Source organism: Phalacrocorax aristotelis, chromosome 12 (assembly GCF_949628215.1).
Source record: "Phalacrocorax aristotelis chromosome 12, bGulAri2.1, whole genome shotgun sequence".
Taxonomy (NCBI): domain Eukaryota; kingdom Metazoa; phylum Chordata; class Aves; order Suliformes; family Phalacrocoracidae; genus Phalacrocorax; species Phalacrocorax aristotelis.
Window position 1 is genome coordinate 20711948 of NC_134287.1, and position 25253 is coordinate 20737200.

General features: G+C 43.7%; 1 protein-coding gene and 2 long non-coding RNA genes across 3 annotated transcripts; all 3 read left to right on the forward strand.

The window, feature by feature from the left end:
- The first annotated feature begins 259 nt into the window (after window positions 1-259).
- LOC142063538 (uncharacterized) lies at window positions 260-10283 on the forward strand. Its single transcript, XR_012662804.1, has 3 exons — window positions 260-2478; window positions 6507-6694; window positions 10184-10283. It is a non-coding gene; the product is annotated as an uncharacterized LOC142063538 (long non-coding RNA).
- A 275-nt stretch (window positions 10284-10558) lies between these two features.
- LOC142063746 (uncharacterized) lies at window positions 10559-17564 on the forward strand. The gene is made up of 3 exons (XR_012662853.1): window positions 10559-10774; window positions 14008-14184; window positions 16434-17564. It is a non-coding gene; the product is annotated as an uncharacterized LOC142063746 (long non-coding RNA).
- Window positions 17565-17568: 4 nt separating this feature from the next.
- Window positions 17569-24692, forward strand: NPS (neuropeptide S). The gene is made up of 3 exons (XM_075107856.1): window positions 17569-18189; window positions 21111-21192; window positions 23483-24692. The coding sequence occupies exons 1-3, from the start codon at window positions 18137-18139 to the stop codon at window positions 23690-23692; spliced, it is 345 nt and encodes a 114-aa protein (XP_074963957.1). The 5' UTR covers window positions 17569-18136; the 3' UTR covers window positions 23693-24692.
- Window positions 24693-25253: the final 561 nt, after the last annotated feature.

A 25253-nucleotide genomic window follows, 5' to 3' on the forward strand; every position in this document is an offset into this window, starting at 1 on the left:
TTTTATATTGCACTTATTCTATTAAAGATGCAAAAAATGAGTCGGTCCCAAAGACTGTCACTTCTGTAAAAATATAGGCAGTTCTGTTACGTGCTGTGCAGGAAATCACTGTCCTGTTGCATAGGTGTCTGCAGGGCTTCGGAATTTTCTCTTCCCCATTGCAATGTGACCAAGACCTTTGCAAGTGTTTTGTCTTCTTTTCTTTTTTTTTTTTTTTTTTTGGGGGGGGGTGGGGTGGGGGCGGGTTAAAAAAAAAAAAAGAAAAGTAAAATCAGTGGAGAGCAGGAGAGGAGGGGAATGGGCTTCTCCAGGGCACGGTTCAACATTCCTCCAGTGCCTTCTGGAGGAACATCCCTCTAGTGCAGCTCCTGTGCCTGAAATGGCTTTATTAATCAATACCCCTCTGCTTCTGGGGGTACTCTGGGCAGATAACAGCGAGAAAACTTCAGATTTTGTTTATAACAAGTGATTAGTTGAAGAGGTCTGGTTTTGAGCAGACACCAGATGTTCTCATGTTCCCCCGTTCCAATGACTTCATTTATTTGACCGGTATCTAACACGTTGTGCTCTTACACCCTCCCCTCTCCTTCCCGAACGTAGTCAGCTTTTGTGCATGTTTTCAGTGGCAGTGGATGAATTGATACTAGAAATGTCACAATTTAATTTATAACTGGAAAATAGAGAATGTGACTGCAAAGCAAATACTGTGACCCAACAACAGAACTGTCCTAGATTTTCACATCTTGTTTTGAAATTTTATGACAGCCTTATTGCCCAAGGGTACAACATAATCACTTCGCAGTTCACTGATACGCTTTCTTTTAGCATCTGTACTAAATGCGTTTTTATCCCTGCTGCATGTAAGAGCAGTTTTTAATGCTTCAGATGCAAAGAAAAAAAAAACGTCTCAAAGTGCATCATGGCTAGCATTGCATTCATTTTAATTCCAAATGTAAATATGCTTTGAAAATTAACAATCTTTCCACCCCCTCACCCCCAAAATTCTTCACTGATGATACTGTTTTTCTGTCTTTCATAAGAATTAGCCCTGGATAACATCGTCAGCGCTTACCCTATTGCAATATTTAATTTACCAAGGAAACTTCTGAATACGTGAACCACAGGGTTATCATTTGCAAGAGTTACTGTTGGCGCCAGGAGAGGTGTGGGGGGTGCACGATGTTCCTGGTGTTACGTGAGGTCCGGCATGGGGCGGTTTGGGTGCTGCGGTATCGGGCTGATGGGGGCTGACAGTGCAGAGAGCGTAGGCTGTACCTACGTAGTCCTGTTTACATGTGTGTGCAAATGAAATAAATGGATGTTGCTGTGTTTTTCCATTAAAGTGATATGTGTAAGGTCTGAAAATCAGTGTTTCAGACGACTAAAAACGTAGTCTTTACCCTGAAAGGTGCTTTCAATGGCACATTTTTGGGTTGCATTAAACAGCTTGGTAAAGCAGCTCAGTAGCTGAGTTAAAAGAAGATGTTCTCCCTTTTACTCTTGTCTCCCCGAGAACCGTGCTTGGATCTTCCAGGAGCCCTTCTTGTGCTCTCTTCCTCTGAAATCAAACTGCCTTTCAGCTCGCTTTCAATGAAGCTTTGACCGCGGTTGAGTTCCCGTACACCCCCGCTGCCACGCGCAGCGCTGACGAAGAGCGAAACGGACTCTGCTGACGATTAGGAACACCGTTCCGGGGGAAGCAGAGAGTCCCGCTGCATTTGCTACCGAGATCGTATCTGACATCTCTCTGAAACACGGACGGTACGAAGCGACGCGGTGAGATAATGTCCCAGGAAGACCTTTTTCTCCTTGTCCCAGCCAGACCTCCGCAGAGCCTGTCTTGCTCTTCCTCCTCTCTTTTCTGGATGATAGCTTTGACACTTGCCGATGGACCGTTGTGTGTCTCCACAGCGCCCTGGGCTCTCGGCGCCGTGACAGCCTTGGACAGAGGTTACAAATGCGCTGTGCGCCCTGCATCGTTTCACCTGGCTATTACCGCGTGCTTCCAAGTCTGTCATCGAAGAGAGACTTTTATGTCTCAACATTTCTGTTTTCTATTGCCTTGAATAAAATACGACCTTCACATGCCCATGACCAGCACTTCATTTTCTCATCTTTTCTTGGTGCTTAGATTAAATACATTTTTTTTAAAAAAAAAAAAAAAAAAAAAAGAAAAAAAATCTGTCAGTGGTTTGCAGTTACTTTTGGGGAAAAAAATTTCCCAATTTCCCAGTGTCCTTAAATTAATAAGCAGAAGATAAGTAATGAAATATTGTATTTGCATTCATAGGCATCTAATTTTTTTTACAAAAATCACATTGTGGCTTTCACTTACTAGAACTCCAATTCGGGGAGCATCACCGATGCGGGCAGAGCACCACTCTGGAAGCCACTTTGCTGCAGATGAACGCCGGTGACCCTCATACGCTGAAACGGCTCACATAGAAGAAGTAGGCCTCCTGTTGCACTACCAGAAAAGTAAGTAATAAAAAGAGATGGGCGATCAGAATGCTGAAAATCTCAACCTTTTGTATTTCACTATGATCTGTTATTGCCTATCTATGGTTTTAATGGGTCAGCTTGTCTTATAGCAACTGAATTTCTCATAATTAATCTGAATTTCTGACTTTCAAGTCCTGGGAGAGGGGGTGTAGCTGTTATTTTTCATATTCTTTCCTTTCAGCTTTTTCTTTTCAGCATCTTCTCTTTAGGATGTGCAATGATACATGGTTTCCTGGGGAGCGTAGATCTATTTTAATTTTAACCTATATATACTATGCCTTGATTAGTTAGTGGTATTAAAGTAATTTTGAATCTTCAAATTCACTCTTAAATTGCATACAAAAAATTGAAAGTACTTCCTCTGTGGCCTTCTCCTGCAGGGCAGCATCAAACCTGACCGTGATCTTTGCTCCTGGAACGTAAGGAGCAAATGTAAAGGAAGGTCTAAAGCACTTCAAAAAAGCCATAAGCAATCAAACACTTTTCTCTAGCTACATGAAAACAGTCCTTTTTTCAAGGGTCCTTATTTATTAGGAAGGATTCAGAGACGAGTGAGTTATTTATCTTATGTAAATAATCAGCCTAATGCTGAAAATGAGACCACACTGGTTTAGCTCAATGCACATTTTAGAAACCTTCATCCTATGTAGCAAAAGTTTAAAATATTCCCCACAAAGATTTATACCTGTGCCGGCATGCTGCTATTGCATGTGCATCCTTTGATATTAGTGGCAACATCACGCAGTTATCACGCAGCCCCGTCCTCACGTAGGCGCTGCACCCCAGCATGTTTAAAGCTTTCCACTTTAGAGACGTTGTGCCCGGGCAGTAGCCCTAAGATTTATTTTACTTCTGTTTTCTTCACTTTGCGCTCCATTTGATCAGTTTTGTACTCTGCCTGCACTGCACCTCACATTTCTCTGTGTCACATGGGCTGCTTGCTCTACGGACTCAAGAGATCAGGAATCTGTTGAGTAGCACTTGACTCAGCTTGCGGAGACAGAATTTCACTCAGACCTTTATATAAACAAATATCATCTGTTGTAAGTAACGAAGGAGCTCTGTCCAATTGTCATGTTTCAGGCCGCATCCCCAAAGCGTGTTTCTTACTCAACGCCCGGTCAGGAGGAACAAGCTTGCCTTTCTGGGAATCAAACTAAACAGTTACGTAGGCACTGTCGCTACCACTGTTTTAAACCCATAGAAATTCAAGATTTTTCATATCGTTTTTGCTCTCCCAGGCCGTTAGTACATGTGAACTATTTTTGTTTTGCTTTTGGTATGGTTTGCATTGTTTTTAATGTCACAGCCCTGGAAGCTGATGGTCCTGGCATAGCTTGCCACGCACTTTTGAACGCAGTCAGAAGACACGGTCATGCGCTCTCTCATTTATACACTGGATAAATACCACCTGCGCGACTGAATACCACCCTTCATGACTGAAATCAGAAAAGGTTTTCACGTTAACCTCAGTGGGAGAAAAGTCTGGCTCAGAGTGCCCTTGCGCACATACGCACTCAGGTGCATTAGCCGCTCGTGCACGTCCCGGGTCCACCTGCCCCAGTACTGCAAAAATACCGCTTTTATATGTTACGTCTGAAAACCAGTGATCGCAGCTGCTCTGGTAGAGGTAGGCAGAGGGCATTTTAACTGTTACATTTCATAACCATCCCTGACGTCACCTAAAATCTTCACTCTTTTCCACCACCTTGAAACTAACGGTACGTATTAAAGTGGCTTCGGTGGTCGCGGCGCAGCCCAGGGCCTGAGCAGGCAGGCACTGCCCAGGGGTAGCGAGCTGTAGACATGGGATGAGAGGAAGCAAAACAGTCCGTGCCATGGGGGCGTGTGGTTTACTCAGTCTAAACACATTTAGAAATCACTGTTTGCATCTGCCCTCCTGCGGCCGGGCGGCAGCCCTGGGCACCCCCCGCCAGCTAGGGAAAACCCTCGACAGCACTGGTGGGACTGAGCGGCGCTCGCTCCAAGGCTGTCTGTCCCTTCAATAATCCACGAAGCACTTTGGTGTCTGCTCCAGAGCAACAGACCTGAGAGGAGCTGGTACAAAGGCAGGTGGTGGCCTGGGCAGAGCAACTGGTTGCAGAGGGAAAGCGAGAGAATGAAAAAGGAGAAGGAATTGGAGTTTTTTTTACCCCATACCATTTTCTAGTGGTTTTGGACCTGAATGCTACCCTAGAAAAAAAAGGGAGCTATGGGAAAGCGTTTTCCGGTTGGGAAAAACATTACTGGAGAGTTGTAAAGCACGGGTGTTTTGGCACAAAAAGATGAGCAGTCCTGGAGGAGGGCTGCTTCGGTCAAGGGAGGGAAGGAGAGGTGATGGGTCCATCATGCAAGCGTCAGGAGAGGAAGGGCTGCTGGGTGCAGAAACCCATTTATAAAAACAACCACACGGTTGTGACTGACTGGGCTTCTCCCTTGTTGTGTGACATCTGGATGAACAAGATTTATCTCTTCAGTGAGATTTAGTTCCTTTTCTGTCTTCATTCATGATGTCCTGTGGCATTTCACTCATTGCTACTGAGAAATGTCTCCCTGGAAGGGAGATCCTGTCATGCAGACATGAGCTATGCTGGGTTTGTTGTGACCTTTGGTGAAAGCTGGCAGGAAAAGGACCATTATCCGCAGTTGTCTGATGTTAAAAACGTTCCTTTTCAAACTGCAAAATAATTATCATTATGATCAATGTTCATGCAGTGCTTCGTTTCTGGGGACACCCATTTTTTGACAGGTCCTTTCTCAGGAGCGTGTGCTGCCAGGAACGGCTTAAGCTCTCCTCCGAAAAAAAAATCAGGTACAGCTAGGGACGCTTTTTCTTATTTCTTATAATGCAAAGTGCAGCCCAGTCCTCGTACCTGATTGGGATTCCCAGGCATGCTGCACCGAGCTAATGACCAAGGGCAGGACCAGACTTCATCGGCCGGCAGCGGAGCGCCGTCCCTCCCGGGTTGAGGGCGCTGCCCTTTGCAGGCTGCCGCCGTGAGCCGGCGCTCCCCGCCTGGCCTCGGTGGCCGCAGGCGTCGTTCCAGCCCTGGCACCGCTGGCTTCATTACTCTGCCTCATCATTTCCAGTGCGAGGCGGTTTTAGGGCATTTGCGCCTTAACTCACTCTCACACACTAATACGCTCTTGGTCGTTAACTGCAGCACAAAACAGATATTAGCTTTTCCTGATAACGCCTCTGACATAAACCCACTTATTTCATCCATCATTTCTGTCCTCGTTGCCTCAGAATTTAATACTGGAAGGGTTGAAATCTTGTGTCGCAGTCGCTGCCTTGTTATTTCTCCACTTCTTCCTTGTTTGCCGTGTGAATTGACTTGGGAGATGTCTGCAGACAGCAATAAAGACCTTTCGACACTTCTAGACAAATTCCTGTTACTACAGCGAAGACCTCGCAATAGTCCTCAGCGCATGGAGAGCTGTCTGGAAGTCTCATTTTCGTGTCTGCGAACGGCCACGAGCTTTTGTTTATCCGCAGGCTTTTGCATCGCCAACTTTGTTGCAAACGTGTTGTGGAAGCAGACATTTGGCAAAGTAATTAAAAGGTGTGAAGGCTCGATGACTGTCACTGCAGGTCGTGTGTGGTGCTATTTGACTGCTTCATTCAGTCACTATGTGAAATGCCTCCGTTTTCCAGCACTTCCTAAAATAGTTGATGTTATTGTTACTGGTATATTTTGAAATCTATCTTTATGGACAGTCTTTTCCACTTCTTTTTTTTTTTTTTCCCATTCTTATGCATTCTTTTTTGTTGGAATTAGCGTATTCAGCACAGTCCCATGCTCAGGCTGCTGATAATGATAAGCTGCACAAAGAAATGTAAACCAAGCTGATGCAAATATTTAAAAGCACCTCACTGCCACACGCTTTACCCGAGTTTGGGACAAAGTACCCTTTACTTCTCATCTGAGGACGTTTTTCTATGTTAATGCTTTTTCTGATCGACATCTCATTGTAATGATTTCTCTTAAATTATTTGATAGGCAGTGAAAGTCCAGATTACTGCCACCGCTACTGAAATCCTAGAATTTCCCATCATCGTTGAACTTGCAGCCAACTAAATATCACCTCAAAAGTCACAAGCTCCCTCCTGGTACTCCTGTCCCAGAAGCTGACTACTGTCTGTTGTAGAAGAAAACAGGAGGAAGACTTAAAAACTGTACTTTCCAAGGTAATCACTTTAATACATACTTTCCTAGCTGAAATCTCAGGCAGAAAACACGTCCATCCCCATTTCTGTGGCCTGAGGCATTGCATTAGAGACACATAGGAATGGTCAATACCTGCTCGCCGCAGACAAATGGAGTCCTTCGTGGGACCTATTCTAGGAAGTTTAAATTGGTTCTCTGAGGACATCTTACGCCTAAAACTGATGAGAGTCTTTGTGAGAGTCTGTTTTCCAGTTCTGTGCCACTGCAGGACAGGCTTGTGTAACATGTGGTTGTACTGGCTTGAAGAAATTGCAAGTAAACAGACGCAAAGGTTATATACAAAATCAAAACACTGCAATTAGCCTAATTATGAAAATAAATGTAGGCTCTGCTACGAGATATGTACTATTGCAAAATAAATTATGAGGTGCAAGATATATCACACAGTCTTAGAAACAAGTACAAAGGACTCTGTATTATAGGGAACCTGTTTGAAATGACAATCTCAAATAATTTAGGCACTTCGTTTACAATTGCGTACTGTTTTCAGGCATTGCCCAAAATTCTTGAAGTTCTCAGCTATTTCACAAAATAATCTGCTTCATAATGTGTCTGTAATACATAGCCCATATGTTTGTTGACATATGGTCTCTCTGGCTATCGAACTTAAATCCTTTTGGGGGACGAAGACAGGACTGTGATGTGCACAATAAATAGCGATTCCTATTTCCTACTTCTGACAGAATAAAATAATTGTATAAAGGTCTAAAGTCTTAATTGCTGGTGGGTTTTGCCATGGGCAAAGGCAGACAAAGGAACATGGCGTTTTCCATCTCCATCCCCCAGGGCAGTAGCATCACCATTTTTTTTCCAAGGTCGTTTCAGTCCAGGCATTTTTCTGCTCTACGTGCAGTAGAACAGGAGAGGGGAGCAACAGACGTGATGTAAAGGGAACCTGTGACTTTTTAGGGTTTTTAACCAGCATCCAGTATTCTCTATAGAAACTCCTGATGTCTTTGACCTGTTAACCCGGGCTGCCCGGGAATCGGCACAGGTTGCCTCTTCATTATTGCTTTACTTTCCACTGCCTCCCTCTCCCTGACAAATGTGGAGGGAAGTTGATTTGCAGACAGGCTGAGAAGAAAACATGGTTATAAAAAAAACCAAACGAAACTATGGCTTTTCCAACAATACGTGAAATCTTTTATCTGGTTACTTGACATTCAGTTTGTTTACTCGCTAAGCTTCACCACAAAATGTTTCATAGTGAAACTAAAGAACTTCCGTCCCACTTCACAGATATATTTTTTTTTTTTGTATTCTTTGACGTGGGTTATGGTACTCCTGCGGAAACAGTCATTTTCTCCTCCGCAGTGGAAAACTGTTCTCACGGAGCTTTCTGGTGAGATCTGGTCTGCCGGCAGCACGGCGCTCTTGCAGGGTATTTCACCTTTTGCCTTCAGGAAAAAAGGAGGTAAAAGTGACTTGCTGGGCTCGGCTGTGAGCGTACTCCTGCTGCAATGACTTTGCAGTATGACCGGGAGTAGCGTAGGTTCCCCTTGCAGCTGCCTTGGCAGTGGTGCTAGGTGGTCTGTCTGGAGTGCCTAAACAGATGAAAAAAACCCACAAACACAGGATATAAGAGTTGGTTAGGTGGCATCACTGCCATTCCTGCGTCATGATAATATCTTGAAGCTGTACTTGTTTTTAAAATGAGCCTTTAGGGCAGGTTGGATATCTCCAGGCGCTGGTTGCTGGATATCGATTCCCTCCCTCCAGGTGGCTAATGCAGCTCTCCAGCCCCTGCCGATAGTGGCTCTTTGACGACCAGCCTGAAATGGGTTTTCTCACCTACAGCAGAAGTCCACGTCACAAAACGCCGTCTCACTAAGTGCTAATTTGGCAGCCTTATTGGCAGCCCTCGCTGCGAGGCCGAGGAGCTGCCGGAGCACGGCTCTCGGAATCGCCGTCCCAACGCCTGGACGCCGACCCCTCGCTTCGCTGTCGAGCGCGCTGGCAGCAAGGTCCGGCAGCTGCTTCATCAGCCTCTGCTGACCGCTCCGTCCCACTGGCACTACACTTACTAAACTTACTAGAAATTAAAAAGTGCTAAAGTGCTAAAAGTGGAAGAAAACGTGCAAAATATAATTTTACTTTCTTTTCTTTTCCTTTTTAGCCGTACAGAGAGGCTGGTTGGTAATGGGGCACGTAAAATCCTGTGTTCTCCCCAGTTCCATCGGATGTAAACTAAAATAGCGTGGCATCTTTGCCTCTGATACGACTAATTATTTCTAACGTTTTCTCCTGAAACACTGCGCAGTGAACACCTCAGTCAAATCAAGCCAGAGCTGAAGTACTAAAAAAAGTAGAAGCGGTTACACTTAAAATATATGTTAGGAATCAATTGAGTGCAATTTCCTGGAAGTTTAATTTTGTCTGCGCAGTTTTGAAGGACCTGCCTGTGTTTTTAGCAGCGTGTTCTGTTAGCTGGACAGAGCAGTCTCTGTACAGGGCTGACGGTGACCTAGCGAAAAACACGGGTCTGCCTTGCAACAACGCTGTAGTCATCTAAGGCTCCAGATGATTTTCTGATGCACAACAAATTACGCACGTATATTTTAGCAATAAAAAAAGCCAGCATTAGGAATGGAAGGCTCCATTATATTTTGCTGTTGTATTTAACAAGAAAGATGCAATATAAATTAGTAAGAATATGTATAAACACAATTTAATAAATACAAGAGGATACTTACATCCTCCAGTATGCGGCGTTCATAGCCTTGTGCAATGTAATTATGATTATATGTGTACGAGCATAATAAAGTGTAGAAAGTCACACAGCAATGAATGATAAGTGCGTCTGTAATTCTAACGATACACAGTACCACAGCTGAAATATGGACCATAACCCCGCAATCTGTGTGACAGAGGCAAGAGTGGAAGGTTGGTTTCCTTCGTGGGTATTAAGTGAAGGGCTGCGACGCTAGCCAAAGACTGGAAAAAAAGAAGCCTAAGATGCTCCCAGACTGGCACGATTGCAATCTGCTATTTAAACACCTTTTTTCTTCCATTTTCGGGGCACATGAACTGCATGATGCCAACGATTCCTTCCGTATTCCCATTCGCTCCTTTTCGACCCTGGCACAAGAGCGACGCTGCGAGCGGAGCACCCCTGAGCGCGGCCGCCGGCTCCGAGCTCCCCACCTCGCTTTCTTCTGCGGCTTTTTACGCTGCCCGCGGGGTACGAGACATTCAGAGTCGAGAGCAGAACAGATCTTTGCTGACCTTAGCCGGTGGAGCAGCCTCAGAGATTGAAGACAGACCGCAGCAAAGGCCTGGTAATTCGGGTTTTAAATCCTGTAGGGATTTCAGCCTCTCTTTTTTGGCTGCAAGACTTGGCTCTTTCAGAGCAGAGGAGCGTGTGCCCTGGGAGCCTCGAGCACAGGATGGAGTTTTAGCATCTATTACAAAGCTTGAAATGCCTCTTTATTTCCTATGTCGCCTCCCAGCCCGTGACCTAAATGATGAGTAGAAGATATTAAGCCTGGATTTTAACATAAGAGCTGACTGCACCCACAGGAGAAATTAAAGCACAGTGGTGTTTTTTGATTGAAGGTAAGCAAGCAGTGAAATTATACTGAATTCTTTGTTTAAACTGCTGCCAGAAATAGGAAATTTTGAGCAATATTCTGCTCTTTGTTGCTCTTTCTCCTCTAAAACCGGTCTCATACCCCCACCACATTTAGAAGCAGCACAGTCCTGTTTCGGCTTGTTGGTTTGTTACGTTGTAATAAAATGTCACCTAACCTTAATTCCTTATTCCTTCCTGCTTGCTATTAAACCGGTTTCCCCCCTCAAACCAGCACTTGCCAGCTCTTACTGGAATTTCTTCACCATAAATTCTGTGGGTTTTGGTGTGCAGTGTCGTGACTGTGGTACCGGAGAAAACCTTGGGAAAGGAATGTGGCGGAGCTCTAACGCCTTGCTTAAGCACAAGTCCTGAATTGCTCATGGCTGTGAGAACGTGCAAAGAGAGGCTGTACCCCACCATCCACCTGTGGCTGGTTTGTGCCTGCCTGATGGCTCCCAGTGCTTCTGCTGTAAGTATTGAATGTATTCTTTCTCAAAACAGAAAAAAAAAATCCAAATTTCCGAGTATTGAATCTAAATAAATACCCTCAGTCCTTGAACAATCCCATCTCCTTTGGTTACAGATCTTTTGTCTCACCTCAGCCAGTTCTTTCAACTGCTAATAATATAGCAGAGATTTAAAACTGGTGTCCTTTGCTGAAGAATGAGATGATTTAACTGTAACCCACTTTTACTCTTTCAGGGAAGATTCGGTTGATATTGGACAATGAGGCATTTTATCCTGGGTTTAACTCTTTGAAATTTCAGCTAATACCATAAAAGAGTTAATTGATTTCTGCAGATTACAATCTAAGTTTATCCCATGTCAGGATTTTCTCCTGACACTGCGCATAGACAAGGTGATAATCTCGTATCTGAAGGCAAACATACAGACTACATTTCAGTGATCCCATGGAGCGGTTTCCCAGGCAACTGTAACATCTTCATCCACAGCAGGGTGCAGGGCGTGCCTGGCCAGCTTCTCTTCGGGCTAGAGAGCCTGCAGTCAGCAAAAGTGCCTTGCCATGCTTTGTGGAGGTTAAAAAAGCAGATATGGTTTGGATGAGTTTTGGATATTTCTTCTTGAAGCTAAGGCTGTTCACAGGTCTGGCATTGTCCAGAGTAAAGAGTATTTGACTGCTCAGGTTGGAAAGGTACATAGCCTGGTCACGGCCTGCCAGCTAGGATTGAATGCGTGGATGACAGCTTCTGTGAACACAGTGAAACACGCTGCTGAGGGTGCAGAGATGAGCAGGTGACCCGGGAACTACTCCTTTCTGAGGGGACGTATTAGTGATACAAGATTCAAAAACCCCACACGGCTAAAATTACGACGGGAAGAATCAAAAGATCACTTTACGTGGGGGGGGTTGGGAAAGTAGTAAACACATTTTGTTCTCGTACCGCTTCATTCTTGTGGAAAACGGGACTGACCTCAGAAGGATAGCGGAGAACATGAAGTCTGCATGAATGCAGCGTGCTCTTCTTCAAAATCCATCCCCAGCCCCTATTTATGCTATGCCACCCCAAATGTGTCAGCGGGGCTTCGGGGGAGGTTGTAGGTTAGAAAACAGCCCTGGGAAATTCAAAGTTATCGCGCTCTGTGTTTCCCATCTCTGACATTTGGAACACAAATAGCCAGCTTACAGCTTGGGAACTACAGGGATTGTAAAGCAATTTGATGTGGCTTAAGAACATAGCGTGTGATTTGGCACTGAAAACTCACACGTTGACTCAGATGCACACCAAGAAACCACAGTAGGGCTGAACTGTGATTCGTTCCAGGGAAATGGGGAACCTTTGGGTTGCGCCTCATGGTCACTTCTTTGATGTGCAGTTATCAGTACCCGAGCTAGCTTGGTATGCCCGCGGTATAGACATGCCCTAAGGCCACAAGCTTCAACACTTTCAAAGAGCACATGTTAAGAGACTCTGCCCTTCTATCAGAAGCCTGCAACGAGTTGAGTCAGAGTATTTTTAGCTCCTGTCCTGTTGGCTTAGATGACGCTGATATTATGAAATTTGGCAAGGCAGAGAACTGAAGGGTATTTGAGTTCCAAGGGATCTTTTACATGTAATGTGGTCTTGTTCTTGCTGCGGTAAAGAGACCGGGAGCTGCATGAGCTTAGCTTTGTTAATTGCTCATTCATAATTTGTTGTACTACTCTGGAGCATCTCAGACCTCATGAAGTAACGGCGAAGGGCCCGTGCCGGGTGCTGGAGCCCTGTGCTGAGATCCCTGAGGTAGTGGAGAAGGCCTTGCTCACTGCGGCACCAGGAGAAGCATCGCCGTGTCCCCGGGCCACGGTCCCCACACCCATAAACGCCGCTGAGACGGCTTGGGTCCTACGACACCCACGTGGTTATTCAGTGCTGAGGACCAGGCGAGTGATTCATGTGGTGCTTCCATGGCGTGTTAATTCAGGTGTCCTCCTTGCTGTTGCACAGTCGAGTCCTTCAGCTCCCAGTGCTTCTTGCTTTTAAAAAGAGGCCCTCAGCCCCTTTGAAAGTTGTACCCTGTCTGTCTTCACTCCTCACAGCTGGGGTTCACTCAGTCTTTATTGAAAAGTGCAATATTGAAGTCCATCATGTAATTTTTTCAGTGTACTTGTGTGATGGGAATTGGGTTTAAAAGCACAAACTTTTCCTGCTCAAATGAAAGAACTAGCTGTCAGCCGGCAGGCTGTTTGGAAGGAAAAAAGAGTCACAGGGTTTTTTGTGGACTACATTTGCTCCTGGCAGTCAATATAGTGTCAAGCTGAATGGAGAGCTGGTCCCTTTCACGTACTGTTTCTGCAACACTTTTCCTGTGATTTGGGAGCAATGAAACTCTCTACTAAGTAGCTAGAGAATATCCCGTCCTGTCCCCAGAGAACAATCCTGACCCTCAGCATCTGGGGTCGTTCCTATTCCCCAGAGAGTGAGGTTGTATTAGCTTTTCTAATATAGGAGTCTGTGTTTATTCACAGCAATCTATGTTCTTGATTAAGAAGTAGCAGTTGATTATCTCCAAGGTTAGCAGCTGTGGGGAGGGGTACAGATCAGAAAAAAACCCTGAAGACCCTGATGCTAAAAGGGGAATTCACAAGGTGGAGATAGGGAGGGAGATGAGGGTCATAAATTAGATATTTATGCAAGTGAGAGAAGAATAAGCGAGGCAGATACATCTTGAGGGGTTATTCCCAGTGCAAAACATAATTAGGTGTGAAGAAATGCTCACACAGAGCAAGAAAAATCCACTCAGCTGCAACAGGTTTTGAGTGAGAAAACCGAAAATTCTGTCTTTTGGCATGTGCTGTTTTTGGATGAAGCCTTCTAAAAAGAAGAGGAGAACACGAGGGGGAAGCGTGCTCCTCGGTAGCTTATGATCAGCCAAAAGGCACGTCAGCTTGGGCACCGAGCTGCATGACAGCAACATTGCTTCTCTCCTACCTGAGGACCTTTATAAGCAACGCTAGTCACCAGGTAACGACCCATGGCTGGCATTTTGCAAGGTAGTGACGCTTCTTGCCGTCACTCATGGAGTACCAAAGGTTCCAGCGGTACCGGATGCCTGGTACCACCCCTGTGTCTCGACTGCCTGCAGAGCAAGGTGACTCCTCCTCTGATGTTATCTTCCTACCAGCAAATTTGAAAGCAGGGGTATAGTCACAATGAGAAGCTTGCCCTAGGGTTCAGTGCCTGTTTGTTTTCTGTTTAGCAGGTCATTACGGAGAAGAGCCTTCCTATCAAAAGGCTTTTGTGGAAAAGGACCGCTCCTTTAAAGAGGCTGCAATAGCCTCGTTTATTTAAGTGGCACAGACAAACAGAAAGAAAATAGCCGCGAGTTAAAAGAGCATAAAGAACAGATGGAAAACGCTCTGCATTTTGGAGAAAAAAGGTGTGTCCTCTCACCTCCTACAAATGATGACTGCAGTTCCAGATGTAGCCACTTATTTCTGAAAGGTACTTTAGGTCCCGTGTCACAAATTTAAACTGGCATCTTACCCTTCTCCAGAAATGCCAAGAGCTAATCTGTGGAACGGCTGAGATTTCTCCCTCGCAAATGTTGCCTGTTCAGAAGGAAATGAGCCACCCCTGAGTTGGGATTTGGATATTTTCTCATAATTCTGTGCCAAGCGAGAGGTTACTTTGCTTCTCTCCCGCCTGGTCAGCCCAGGACTGTTTGTAGATGAACCGAGCCCATTGACAGATGTTTTCCATCCAGCTGACCTGTTTTTCATCCTGAAGGTCACGCCAGATTGCATAAAAACCTGCTCAGGTGTGAGCAATTCACCCCTCTCTGTCCAGTCTGTAGATGGTGAGCTTCCTGATGAGCATTTGGCATCCTCTGTGTCCCTCACTGACCTTGCAGTTCCTACAGGCCCGCAGGTTTGTGGCCCGCGTTTTGCCTCCCAACCGTAATCGTTTCATTGGGTTAGCTGTGCTACCGTGACTAACTTCTGCCCTACGTCGCTCCTTTTTTTTTTCCCCTTCCCAAATGACATAGTGCGTGTCGGTATGATATCTCAAGGACTTAGCCAAAAAAAATGGTTTTGTACTGAGATGCTCAGGATGAAAATATGCGAATTTGCCTGAGACAGAATATTCTGTTGGCATCTTAGCATAATAAAACATACGGGATATGTTTTCCTTGTCTTTCTTAGCCTTATCCACTGGAGAACACTGAGATACAGTGCACTAACATATATAAAAAATTATGCCCTTCAAAGCCACCCAACTCTTTCTGCCCGTTCCCTACTATTTATACTATTTATGTTAGCTTCCCTTGACTCCTTTAAAGTTCGATCCCTTTAAAGTTTGATCTTTTCTTCTTAAGTCGCATCAGACCATCCCTACATCCTTTTCTCCTCGCTCTCCTCAGAAAACTTTGCCTTTTCGTGTCTATCTAGGCTCTTTTTCTTGTTTCTACTTCAACGACTATTCAGACTTTCTTAGATCATCGAGATCTTTGTTGCATCTGAACAGAAATTGGGTTTCAGCTTTGACAGGTGTCTTTTTAGCTCAGCGCTGACTTTTCTTAGGCAGTAACTTCCTGTAGGATCTATTTGAGAAATTTCTGAATGCATAAATTATGTTGACATGCACAAATAAGCGTAGCAAAAATGTTAATTACCGCCACTTTTCAGTTTCTGAGTCTCCCCTTAATGGGTTGAGCACGTTTTGTCTGCTCTGCTTTGCTTTTTTTTTTTTCCCTCCAGATAAATTATGAAATTACTTTAACATTTGGTGATGGTGCATAGAGAATAATGAGAGCTTGTTTTTCGTGTTGAACTTCATGCAGATTGTTTTTCTGAAGGCATGCTAAGGAATGTGACAAAAACACAAGAGCATCTATAAATCAGAAATATTTTCTGCCATGTTTAAATATGATTTTGCCAAAAGCATTATTCTTGTAGTAGAATACAGCAGGAACGTGGTTGCGTCAGCAGAAGCCGCGTGGGCATCGGTGCACTGGGCAGAGGGTCTGTGATGTGCCATGCGCTGCGGCGTGTGGGAGACCACAGGATCGCAGGTTCTTCTGAGATGATGAAGTTTGGTATCACAGGCTCAGGTTTTACATCGCTGCACAATTTGACGCAACCAGCAGCTCCGCCCCGTGCCGGGGAGTGGGACTGGCAGACCCAGATAAGGAAGCTCACGCTGTCTCTGCCCACATCGTCTCTAGGCACGTTGTCTGTAACCAGGAAAAGGAATACACATAATTATAGATGATGATTTAGACTTTAAAATCCTGAGGATGGTGACTATGACGCAGCTGACAATTCCTGTCTGAGGTAGGATCGAAAACGTGGCTTTAAAGCTAATTTCTGCTTCTGGTGTGGGGGATCAGACTGCAGCTTTATTCCCTTTGCTGTGACAGTGACGTGCACCGTTCCGATGATGCAGAAGTGCTTCGAAATAAGGTGGCAACCTGGACCCCGAGGTTCACGTTATCTGTAGGTCCACAAATCTTACACCCTGTTCCTTACATAGCCTAACACCGCTTGCTTTCTGCACACCTCCTAGCTGCTGAGTGTCTGTCCAGGCAAAGCAAGCGGACCAAAATGCCATTACGGAGTGGGAGGCAGGAGTGGCAGTGCTGCTTCTTGCTTTAATGCCCTTTTGATTTTCTTTTTCTCCTCATAGATCAAACCCGTGCATCAGAAGGTACATTGCTGGAGCCTTAACCATTCCTAATGCAGGCTTAGAGGCGAATGATGTCTGAGTGGAACCGCATTGAGAATTAGGTTTTTAAAAAGGAGCCATGTGTCTTTTAAGCGAGAGCTGCCGCGCCACGGCTCAGCGTAGGAGCCGTCCCTGTCTGCAAGGAGCTCAGCAGTGCATCACTCGCAGGACGCTGCTCTGCGGGCGGCAGAGTTAGCAAGCAAAATGAAACTCAATAGATGTGTCTCTCCTTCTGGAGGACTTCTGAAGTTGAAACAGGAACGCAGAGCTGTTTATCCACAGCAGCCAACGCAGGCCTCGATGGACTCGGCAAATATGCACCTGACCTTTGATGAGACTATCGCATCCTCCACAGAGAGCACTTCTGTGCAAACACCTTGGCAGCACAGGAGCGAAGTAAATAACATGGAGGACAGGCTCCAGCCCGCAGACACGAGCGTCACATACTGATGGAGTGGTCGGAGATGGTCGGTCGCTGCCCAGTCAAATATCCGAGGGCAGGAGGGGAGATGTGAGCTGTGCTTCCCCCCAGCTGCACCGCTGGCCTTATAACCCCGTACCCCTGTCAGCCAGGGACATGCTCTTTCTGGATCATAACCAAGTTTAAGGGGATTAGAAACAACCATGGCAGGGAAATGCACAGAAATAGTCAAGTGTGCATCTACAGCAACTTTTTAGCTCCTTTGTGCCTCTGCAGAGGAGATCTCAGAGATACAGGTCAAGGGTTGGGTTGCGTCCCCTTGCTGGCAGGGAGAACGCGGCAGTAATGACCGAAGGAATAAACCTGCTTTCTGACTCCTGTTTTTCTTCTGTCTTTGTGTCTTGCTGGGATTTTCCATTATCACTGAGTCAGAAACAGATTTATAGGCTGTGAGTATGATTAATTTCCATTTTGCACCTTGCTACGATCTCGAAGCAAACCATCCTGGCTCTTCGGTTTCTTGATAATTCTTGAAAGCAAGAAAAACTTCGAGCTCGGAGCAAAATATACAGGTAACGGTCTCAAAAAAAGCCACGTTGAGGTTTCACTGTGAACATCCTAGAGGTAAACAATGAGCTTTGGCTCCTTGCCTTTATCCAGACCACTCACCTGCTATGGTTTTGCAATGTTTGGGGTTATGCTGATGGGCCACACAGGTAGTCTTTGGTGTATGCTGTCATTTTTATTATTTTGATCCCTTAGCAAAGGCACACAATGACAGTTTAAACACTTTACTACTGTGATGGGGGAGGGAAACATTGTGTTCCTAAAATTATAGGCCTATTTACCTTATTAATTTGCAAGGCTCGATAGGCTTATCAGCAAGCTTTGTGTTGTGGTTCATGTGTTTTTCGTGGGGAACCAATCGAGAGCAGCAGCGAGGTGCAATACACTATTTCTTTAACAAAGGAAGCAGGAGGGAAGAGGTGATGTTGTTGGCTTTGCAGGGAAGTGGAAGAAATTGCTGCTAATTTATTATCATAAAATGCAAATTTTATGGATGCTGGGAATTTTTATTATGGTTCTTAATGATTCATATGACCTATGATACCTGCCAGTGAACCTTACCTGGGAGCAAGGCCTCAGACTGGGTGCTCTGCAGACAGAGTAGAAGCCAGAAATGTCAATAGCCACTTGTTCTGTTAAACCTGACTCATCCAAACCTGAAGTGGGAATATCTTGAATGTATCTAAATCTCCATATACGCTTTATGCATGCAAATCACAGTTGTGGTGTGTTAAATTGCATCCTGAATAGCTAGAAAAAAATGAACTCGAAGTGAGAAGCAAATGTGAGAGCTTGAATCTTCGCTCTCTTCAGATAATACCACTTCTGCGTGTGTCAGAGGTGGACAAAAACCCTGAGCCCAGTTCTGGGCTGGTCATGTCCTGACAGCTCATACTCACCTAACTGCAATCTGCATCTGCCTCGTGTGAAAGTTGTTTGTGGCTGCTCTGCAGGTCAAACCTTTGGAAAGGTGGAATCTGCTCTTGGATTTCGTGGGGGAAAAAACCCAAACGTTGCTTGCCTGTCTCCTCTTAGAGTCAGGTCCTAACGACCACAGTCTGGCATAGGCGGCTTTTAGGCAGAATTGGAAACAGAAAGCAGGCTGAAAAATTTTGCTAAGAAAGATCTTATTGTGAGCATTTATAATATGAGCATGAATGAAATATATGCAAACCCTCGGGTTAACCATTATTTTCTTCCTAGTGTTCAGAGCAGATGCGATCTGGTTTGCAAAGTGTTTGGGAGATTTGCTGCCATATGAGCCTCCTTCCCTTTTCCATGTGCTGCGTGAAACATCCTTACCAAGCGTGTTTGATCATCCTTTTGTTCTTCCTTAGAAAGTCACACGAGAGCTGTCTCCTACGTTGTTCGAAGTTTCTGTAATCTGGCGCTTTACGCCAGGCTTCACAAAACTTCCTCCTGTCTGGGCCGGCATGGCCATCTCCTCGGTGTCCCTTGGGAGCTGCTTGGTGGCCTCGCTTGGTTGTTCTCTCACCACCTGCTTGTGCTGAAGGTGCCCACAGAGAAAGGCTCTGTCAACCGCCCATTTCCAAAGCTTTTGGGCTAGAAATGTGGCCAATTCCACTGTTTTAAAGAGCTGTGATACTGGTAAGCATAGGAGGTACTGAGCAGGCACAGTGGAGGTCAGCAGGGACTCAAACAACTCATGATTTAAAAAAAACTAAGTCAATAATGCACCAAAGGTTACCCGGAGAGTCTAAGGTTCAAGCTCCACATTGAACCTAAAAATCCCGAACTTTAAATCACAAGGCCTTTCTTGTCCCTCGTCTCCCACAAATAATGTTGTGTGGAGGTTAATTTTTATATTAGAATGGAGTTAAACTAAATGCAGATACAATGAAAGCTGACGCTAAACTATGCTCAGGCAGAATCCAACCCGACGTGCTTTTCATTGCAGCAGAAACACGGGCTAATCCGCTTATCAGTTGGAGTTGGAGGTCCTGTACGAGTCGGAACGGGATGTTCAATTCAAACGAAAGGATTTTCTCTCTGAATAAGAGGACACATACTGAATATGCAAATAGTCAAATGTTCTCTTGACAGTTTTTATAAATGGATTGCTTACTGTGGTGTTTAAATGAGGCTAATTTCATCTTATATTTCTATAGTCCTGTTGGTCCTGAAGAATTCTGAAGTACTTTACCAGCAATTACAAGCACGTGCTTTTTAAAAGCAATTTAAGAGTCATTGGATGATTTCAACCAACCACTGACATGATCGGTGCCGGCATGTAAATGACGATGAAAAAATAGTCAACCACAGTCTAAGATCAAATTTTGAATTTTTCTATGAAAAGTGTCAAAGGTTCTTACATGCCACTGTATTTCTTCCGGCTTTATCTGAAGGCCTTACTGCTTTCTACCTTCTGGAATTAAATGCATCTACATCAGGAGCCTGAATATTCTTATTAAAAGTTGCCATAATTCATAACAGCTCAGGTCTCCCTGAAGACTCACAGAGTTCCCTTCTGGAGCCCTTCTACACTGATTTTTTTGGTGTAACCACTGAAGGCAATGCAATGTTTGAGGCTGCTGAGTCACTGGCATGCATGTCTAACACTGGGTGACTGGACAAAAAAGATCCTTAGCATTTTCAGTCTAAGAAAAAAAAAAAGAATTTAATGTTTTTCAGCATTCCCTTGCCTGTGCAGTCTAATGTTCAGGCTTCGTGGGTCTCTTACTGCTTTTACAGTACTCTCCATAAATAAACCACAGGATCCCCTAAAATGTTACACAATTAAATTTGTTGCAGTAACAAATGATGCTCTTAGACATTAAACATTTGCTACATTGATGGAGATTTTAAAGAAGAATACATTTAACAGAATTTATTAATCCTGCAGAAGATTTGATTGAATAAACTTAACATAGGCTAAGATATGTCTACATGCAAGAGAAGAAATTAATGTCCAAGGAACTTAAGTTCTAAGAAAAACATTTAAAAATCGGGTGTATTGAAAACTAAAAATGTGAAAAAAAAAGGGGGGAGAGGGGGAGGAAAAAGAAAAAGCTATAGATACTGTTATGTATTGCTCTGTGTATTGTAGCTGCTCCGAGAATAGTAAGATTGTTTCTACTTAAAGTGCTCTTTTGCTCTTTTTCCCTTGCAGCCAGGCTTCACAATGTCTTAATATGATCTATTGGAAGCGGTAAAAAAATTCTTGAAATGTGTTTTTGAAATCTTTAGACCTTTAACCATATTTGCTATGACGATACAGACTTAACAGTAAACCCACTTGAGAGACATTTTAATGGAAGACTTTAAATGCAATCAGTTGGTAGTTTCATAATGGCAGCTGAACGTGTGTTCTTGCCATTTTCCCATTTAACAGGAAGAAAAGGCCAAAGAAGGACCAATTAGTCACAATAAAATCAGCTTTGATGACATTTTCACTCCTGAACTCTGGTATAAAATGGTCATCTAAGAAAGAACTGAAAGGATACGTGAGGAATTTGGTAGTACAACCGCGTGTACATACATATACGCTCCTGAGTAAAAAATGAGCAGGTAAAGACACTGCAGATTACTCTGTATATGGAGAAAATATACCGTGTGCGTGTTTATGTGCATGCATGGAGTCTTGCTTAATTTTGGTTTAGATTTTAACTGATCTCGGTTTTTCTTTGAAGTCTATGCAGGTTAAACTTTGTTTTCATTCTTTGGATCTCAGTGACATTTGTGTGCTCGGGTTACCCAGTTGTCCCTTCCACGGTAAGTCATGCTCCCTACTTACTTGAAGATCAGATGCTTCATTTCTTTTAAATAGCTATTTTATTTAAATTATATTTGTTTGCTTGTTTCATTATGAAATGAAAGAAGTTTCTTGTATTAAAGCTATTGGTTAAATATTATTAACTAATTTTCCTGGAGTACGGCTCAATTTTTGCTTTAGTTACCAATAAAATATGCAAGTCTCTAAAATAATCATGTGAGAAATCTATTGCATATTTAATGTAGAGTGTGGGGAGCTTTTACTGAAGTTGAAATATTATATGGAAAAGGGAAAAACACCAGTCTCCTCTCCATTTCTTCTAAATTCCTTGGCTATATCAAATAGGTTCAATAAGATATATGTATTAATTTCACTTATTGCTTGCTAGTTTATAAACCAGCAAATTTATTTGTCACTGTTAGTGTGTAGGTAAAGGAGAAATTCTTATATAAAATTATGGAAAATTATTGCATAGGAACAGTAATACAAATTTAATTGAACTATGAGAGAAAGTAAACAGCCTATAAACCCGAAGTGACCAGGTTACTGAAATAATGCTAATAACCTCTCAGTTTCGGCTCTCGACCTGGTTACCACGACAGCTTCTGGTCAGACTGTGCATATACACCATTTAAGACTTCGCCAGCGTGGAACAAGATATTTTATCTCTAATGATGTTCAATTTTCCTGCCTTGGACAAAGTCTTCTTTAGACTCCCTGTTTCTTTATTGCTGTAAAATCAGCTCTTGGAGCCATGGTTCAGATTTCTTTGTTTCCTCTGATGTGTTTTGCATCATTATCTTTTCATTATGGTGGTCTGTCGCTGGCAGGAATGGTGGCTACTCCTGCAGCTGTTTATTTTATTGCTGTGAAGTTCCCGTTAGCCTTAATCTATCCATCGCCCGGTCCCTCTGTTATGTTTTACTTCTGTACATGCTGAATCATCTTTCATTTCTGATCACGGGAAGTTTAGACACAGCTTGATCTGACTACCCACATTTCTTAATAGGTCTCTTTATGGCAATGATATAATAGGTAAAATGAGTTTAATTATTTCAGTGAATATCTTGCATGTCAAAATAACAGTCATTTATTCAGCAGGGTAAGTCCCTGTATAGGTCGTGAGATAGCAGCTGAAAATTCAAAGGGGAATTTCTCTGTGTCGCTGTTTCTTGCAGAAAGTATTTCTCCTTGTTAGGGAGAAACTTCAGCCTGGGGAAAAAAACCCGCAGTCAGCGGCAAAGGCGGCGTGCGGTCAGTGAGCTGCGTGGCCGCTCAGCTGCCCCAGGCTCGCTGCACGCTCTCGCTTGCAGAAGGGATCATTAATCTACCTTTTATAGGCACAGAACAGAAAATGTGTTAAGTGCTAAACAGTATTAATAAAAGTAATAGCATACTGAGTTAAAACTAATCTGAGTGAAGCTAATGGCAATTTTACCATCCGCTCCGGTGTAGGCAGGCGTTAAGCCCGTGGCTTTGATGCAACCGTTTCCCAAGCAAGAATGCAATACGGGCGGCTTTCGAGACGGTGGCAGAGTATTTCTTCTAGATAAATAATCATGACATGATGGAAGATGCACAGAATAACTATAGACATGAGAGGAAGTGTTTCCTTTTAAATTGAAAGTTAATCTAAATGCAATTTAAATTTTTAAAACTTTTTAATGTAGTTCACATTTTTTTATACTGTAAAGTGCAAGAAAAAGGAATGTGTACATAAACCTGTATGGATTTTAAATCAGATTTTTTGAAATTCCCTTTTCTATTTTGTCATTATTAAACTTAGTCATAACTACCACCATAACTCATCATAACTACTAGAAATCTTCCTCCCCAAATTTTCTGCCTTACAGGTATTTACATTTTCTCTTAGCTGTCCTTTAAACAACATGAGTTCACACAAGTGGTACCAAGATGCTGTTTCACTGTAAACCGCAGAAATCTCATTTTACAGCGATAAGCATGCACGCTACTCTAGGGAAGCTGTTACGTGTCACAACTGGTCACCATCACGGAAAACAATTCCTTTCATACTGTAAACACAACTGTAACGGTATCAGTATTTTATACCAGCAATACCACAGTTAAGTTTTCTAGAAAGCTCTGAATAAAATCTGATTTTGAATATGACGAATCCTTAGCAAATAACAGTTCATCCTTGTCATTCTAAGCATAGGTTGTTTTTGTGCTTCTGCTTTGCTTTTTATACTGAACAAGTCCTGGCAAATACACAAATCCATAATTTTACCTTTTCTTATCTCTCCTTTCTTGTTTTTTTTTAATCTTCAGAGCAGCACCCCTTTCTATTTGAACTGTCAGCTGTATGGAAAATCTGATTACTGCCTCGTCCTGCTGAATAACTGCTTAGCCAAGGTGGGCAGAAATGAAGAACTGGCTTTTTTAAAGCCTTACCTGGAGACGCCGGTCAATAAAAGGTCCTTTCGCAATGGTGTTGGATCAGGAATTAAAAAAACTTCCTTTCGAAGAGCAAAGTCATAAACAAATGCTCAAAACCACACTCTCGATTTTAGCATCTGATGTTTAACTTTGTGCTTAAAATCATTTTAATGCTTTTCTATGATAAAACCAACAGAGACAAATGTACCCCTGTTTTTGTCATGTAAACAGCTGTTTATTTCAAAGAGCACAAGCCAAGTGGAGCAGATGGAATTGCTCAGAAAGGGCTTTGTTTCCAAAGTTACAGTATCATAAAGTTTTGTAGTGAAATGAATGTTTTCATTTGGTTAATTCCCCTTCTTTGTAAAGCTACAGATTTAATCAGCTTGCTGTTGATTAATACAAAAATAGTGCTGTGCTTTGAATAGACGTGTGCACGCAGTCTGCCGGGAGGACTGACGGTATTGTTCCTGACATCCCTCCTCTCTGCCGTGGAGGCAAACCCACCAGCGAGCCAAGGCGCGCCTGGACTTTCCTGTCCCAGATCACGTTCACTTGAAGACAACTGCTCTGGCAATTTTAATACAGATTTAAAGTTCATTTCGTTTCATATTTCCAAAGATACGAAGGGCCACTGGTGAAAGACAGAATCGGGCCCTACCTGTAACTTCTAGTTTGTTTTTATTATAGTTGTTTCAACTTACTTTAGCAGGAAATAATCCCGTGAGCTTTTTGGTCTCATTTCCAGAAGAGTCCTGGGAAATGACTCTAAGGCAGGGTATCAGTGCAGCTCCTGGTGCCTTGGCTGACCTTTGTAGGCAACGCGCGTTTGACGAAACGTGCCAAATGTGGTTTCTGCTCGTTTGCTATAGTTGTGGCACCGTAACTAACAACGGGGTTTCTTTTAATTTCCTGTTAAAAGAAAAAAAAAAAGTCATTCGGTCTGAAAATCTGTAAATGTGGTGCGTAGGAAAGGTCATCTGCTGAGTTACGTATGTGTGAGTTTTGCCTTGTGGCTGTTGCCTCCAAATGCAGTGTACCCAGCTGTGACGTTGGCTTGAAAATGTTGTGAGGTGTCCATGCAATGCATTTTGAATTCAAAGCTAAGACTATAATAAATCAGTATCTGGATGCTTTCTAATATTTCCCTATTAAATATCATAACCCAGGAGATCATCTTTAAACCTAGAATAAGGCTGGTTGGCATCATCCCCTCCACGATGCCCATTCCTGTGCCTTGCACACCTGTGCCCGTGGTGAAAAGTGGCTCAAGCGTGGAGCTGTGCTAGTGTGATACTGGGTTTCTGGGCAGCAGCTGCCTAATTTCTGGCTGATTCAAGGCGATCAAACGCACTCCTGTCTGCCTTTGTCCATGCTGAAATGTTTAAAGTGTCGTATGTTTTTTAAAGCCGCTTAAACTCTTACACTCTTTTGGGTACTGTGGGTGTCTAGGTTGCTTAGCTCTTTCAGCTCTCAGTCAAGTGACACCTAGAGACCTTCAAAAGTGTATAAGGGAACTCTAGGTAATTATTATTCTCATGCACCCTGACTCGTGTAATATCTGGGTGGGAGGAAGCCCAGGCCAGCAAACGCAGAGGCATGCGGGAGTTCCGCTGCAGCAGGGCATTCGCCCTCTTTCGTTCTTGGCTGCCGCAATTTCAGC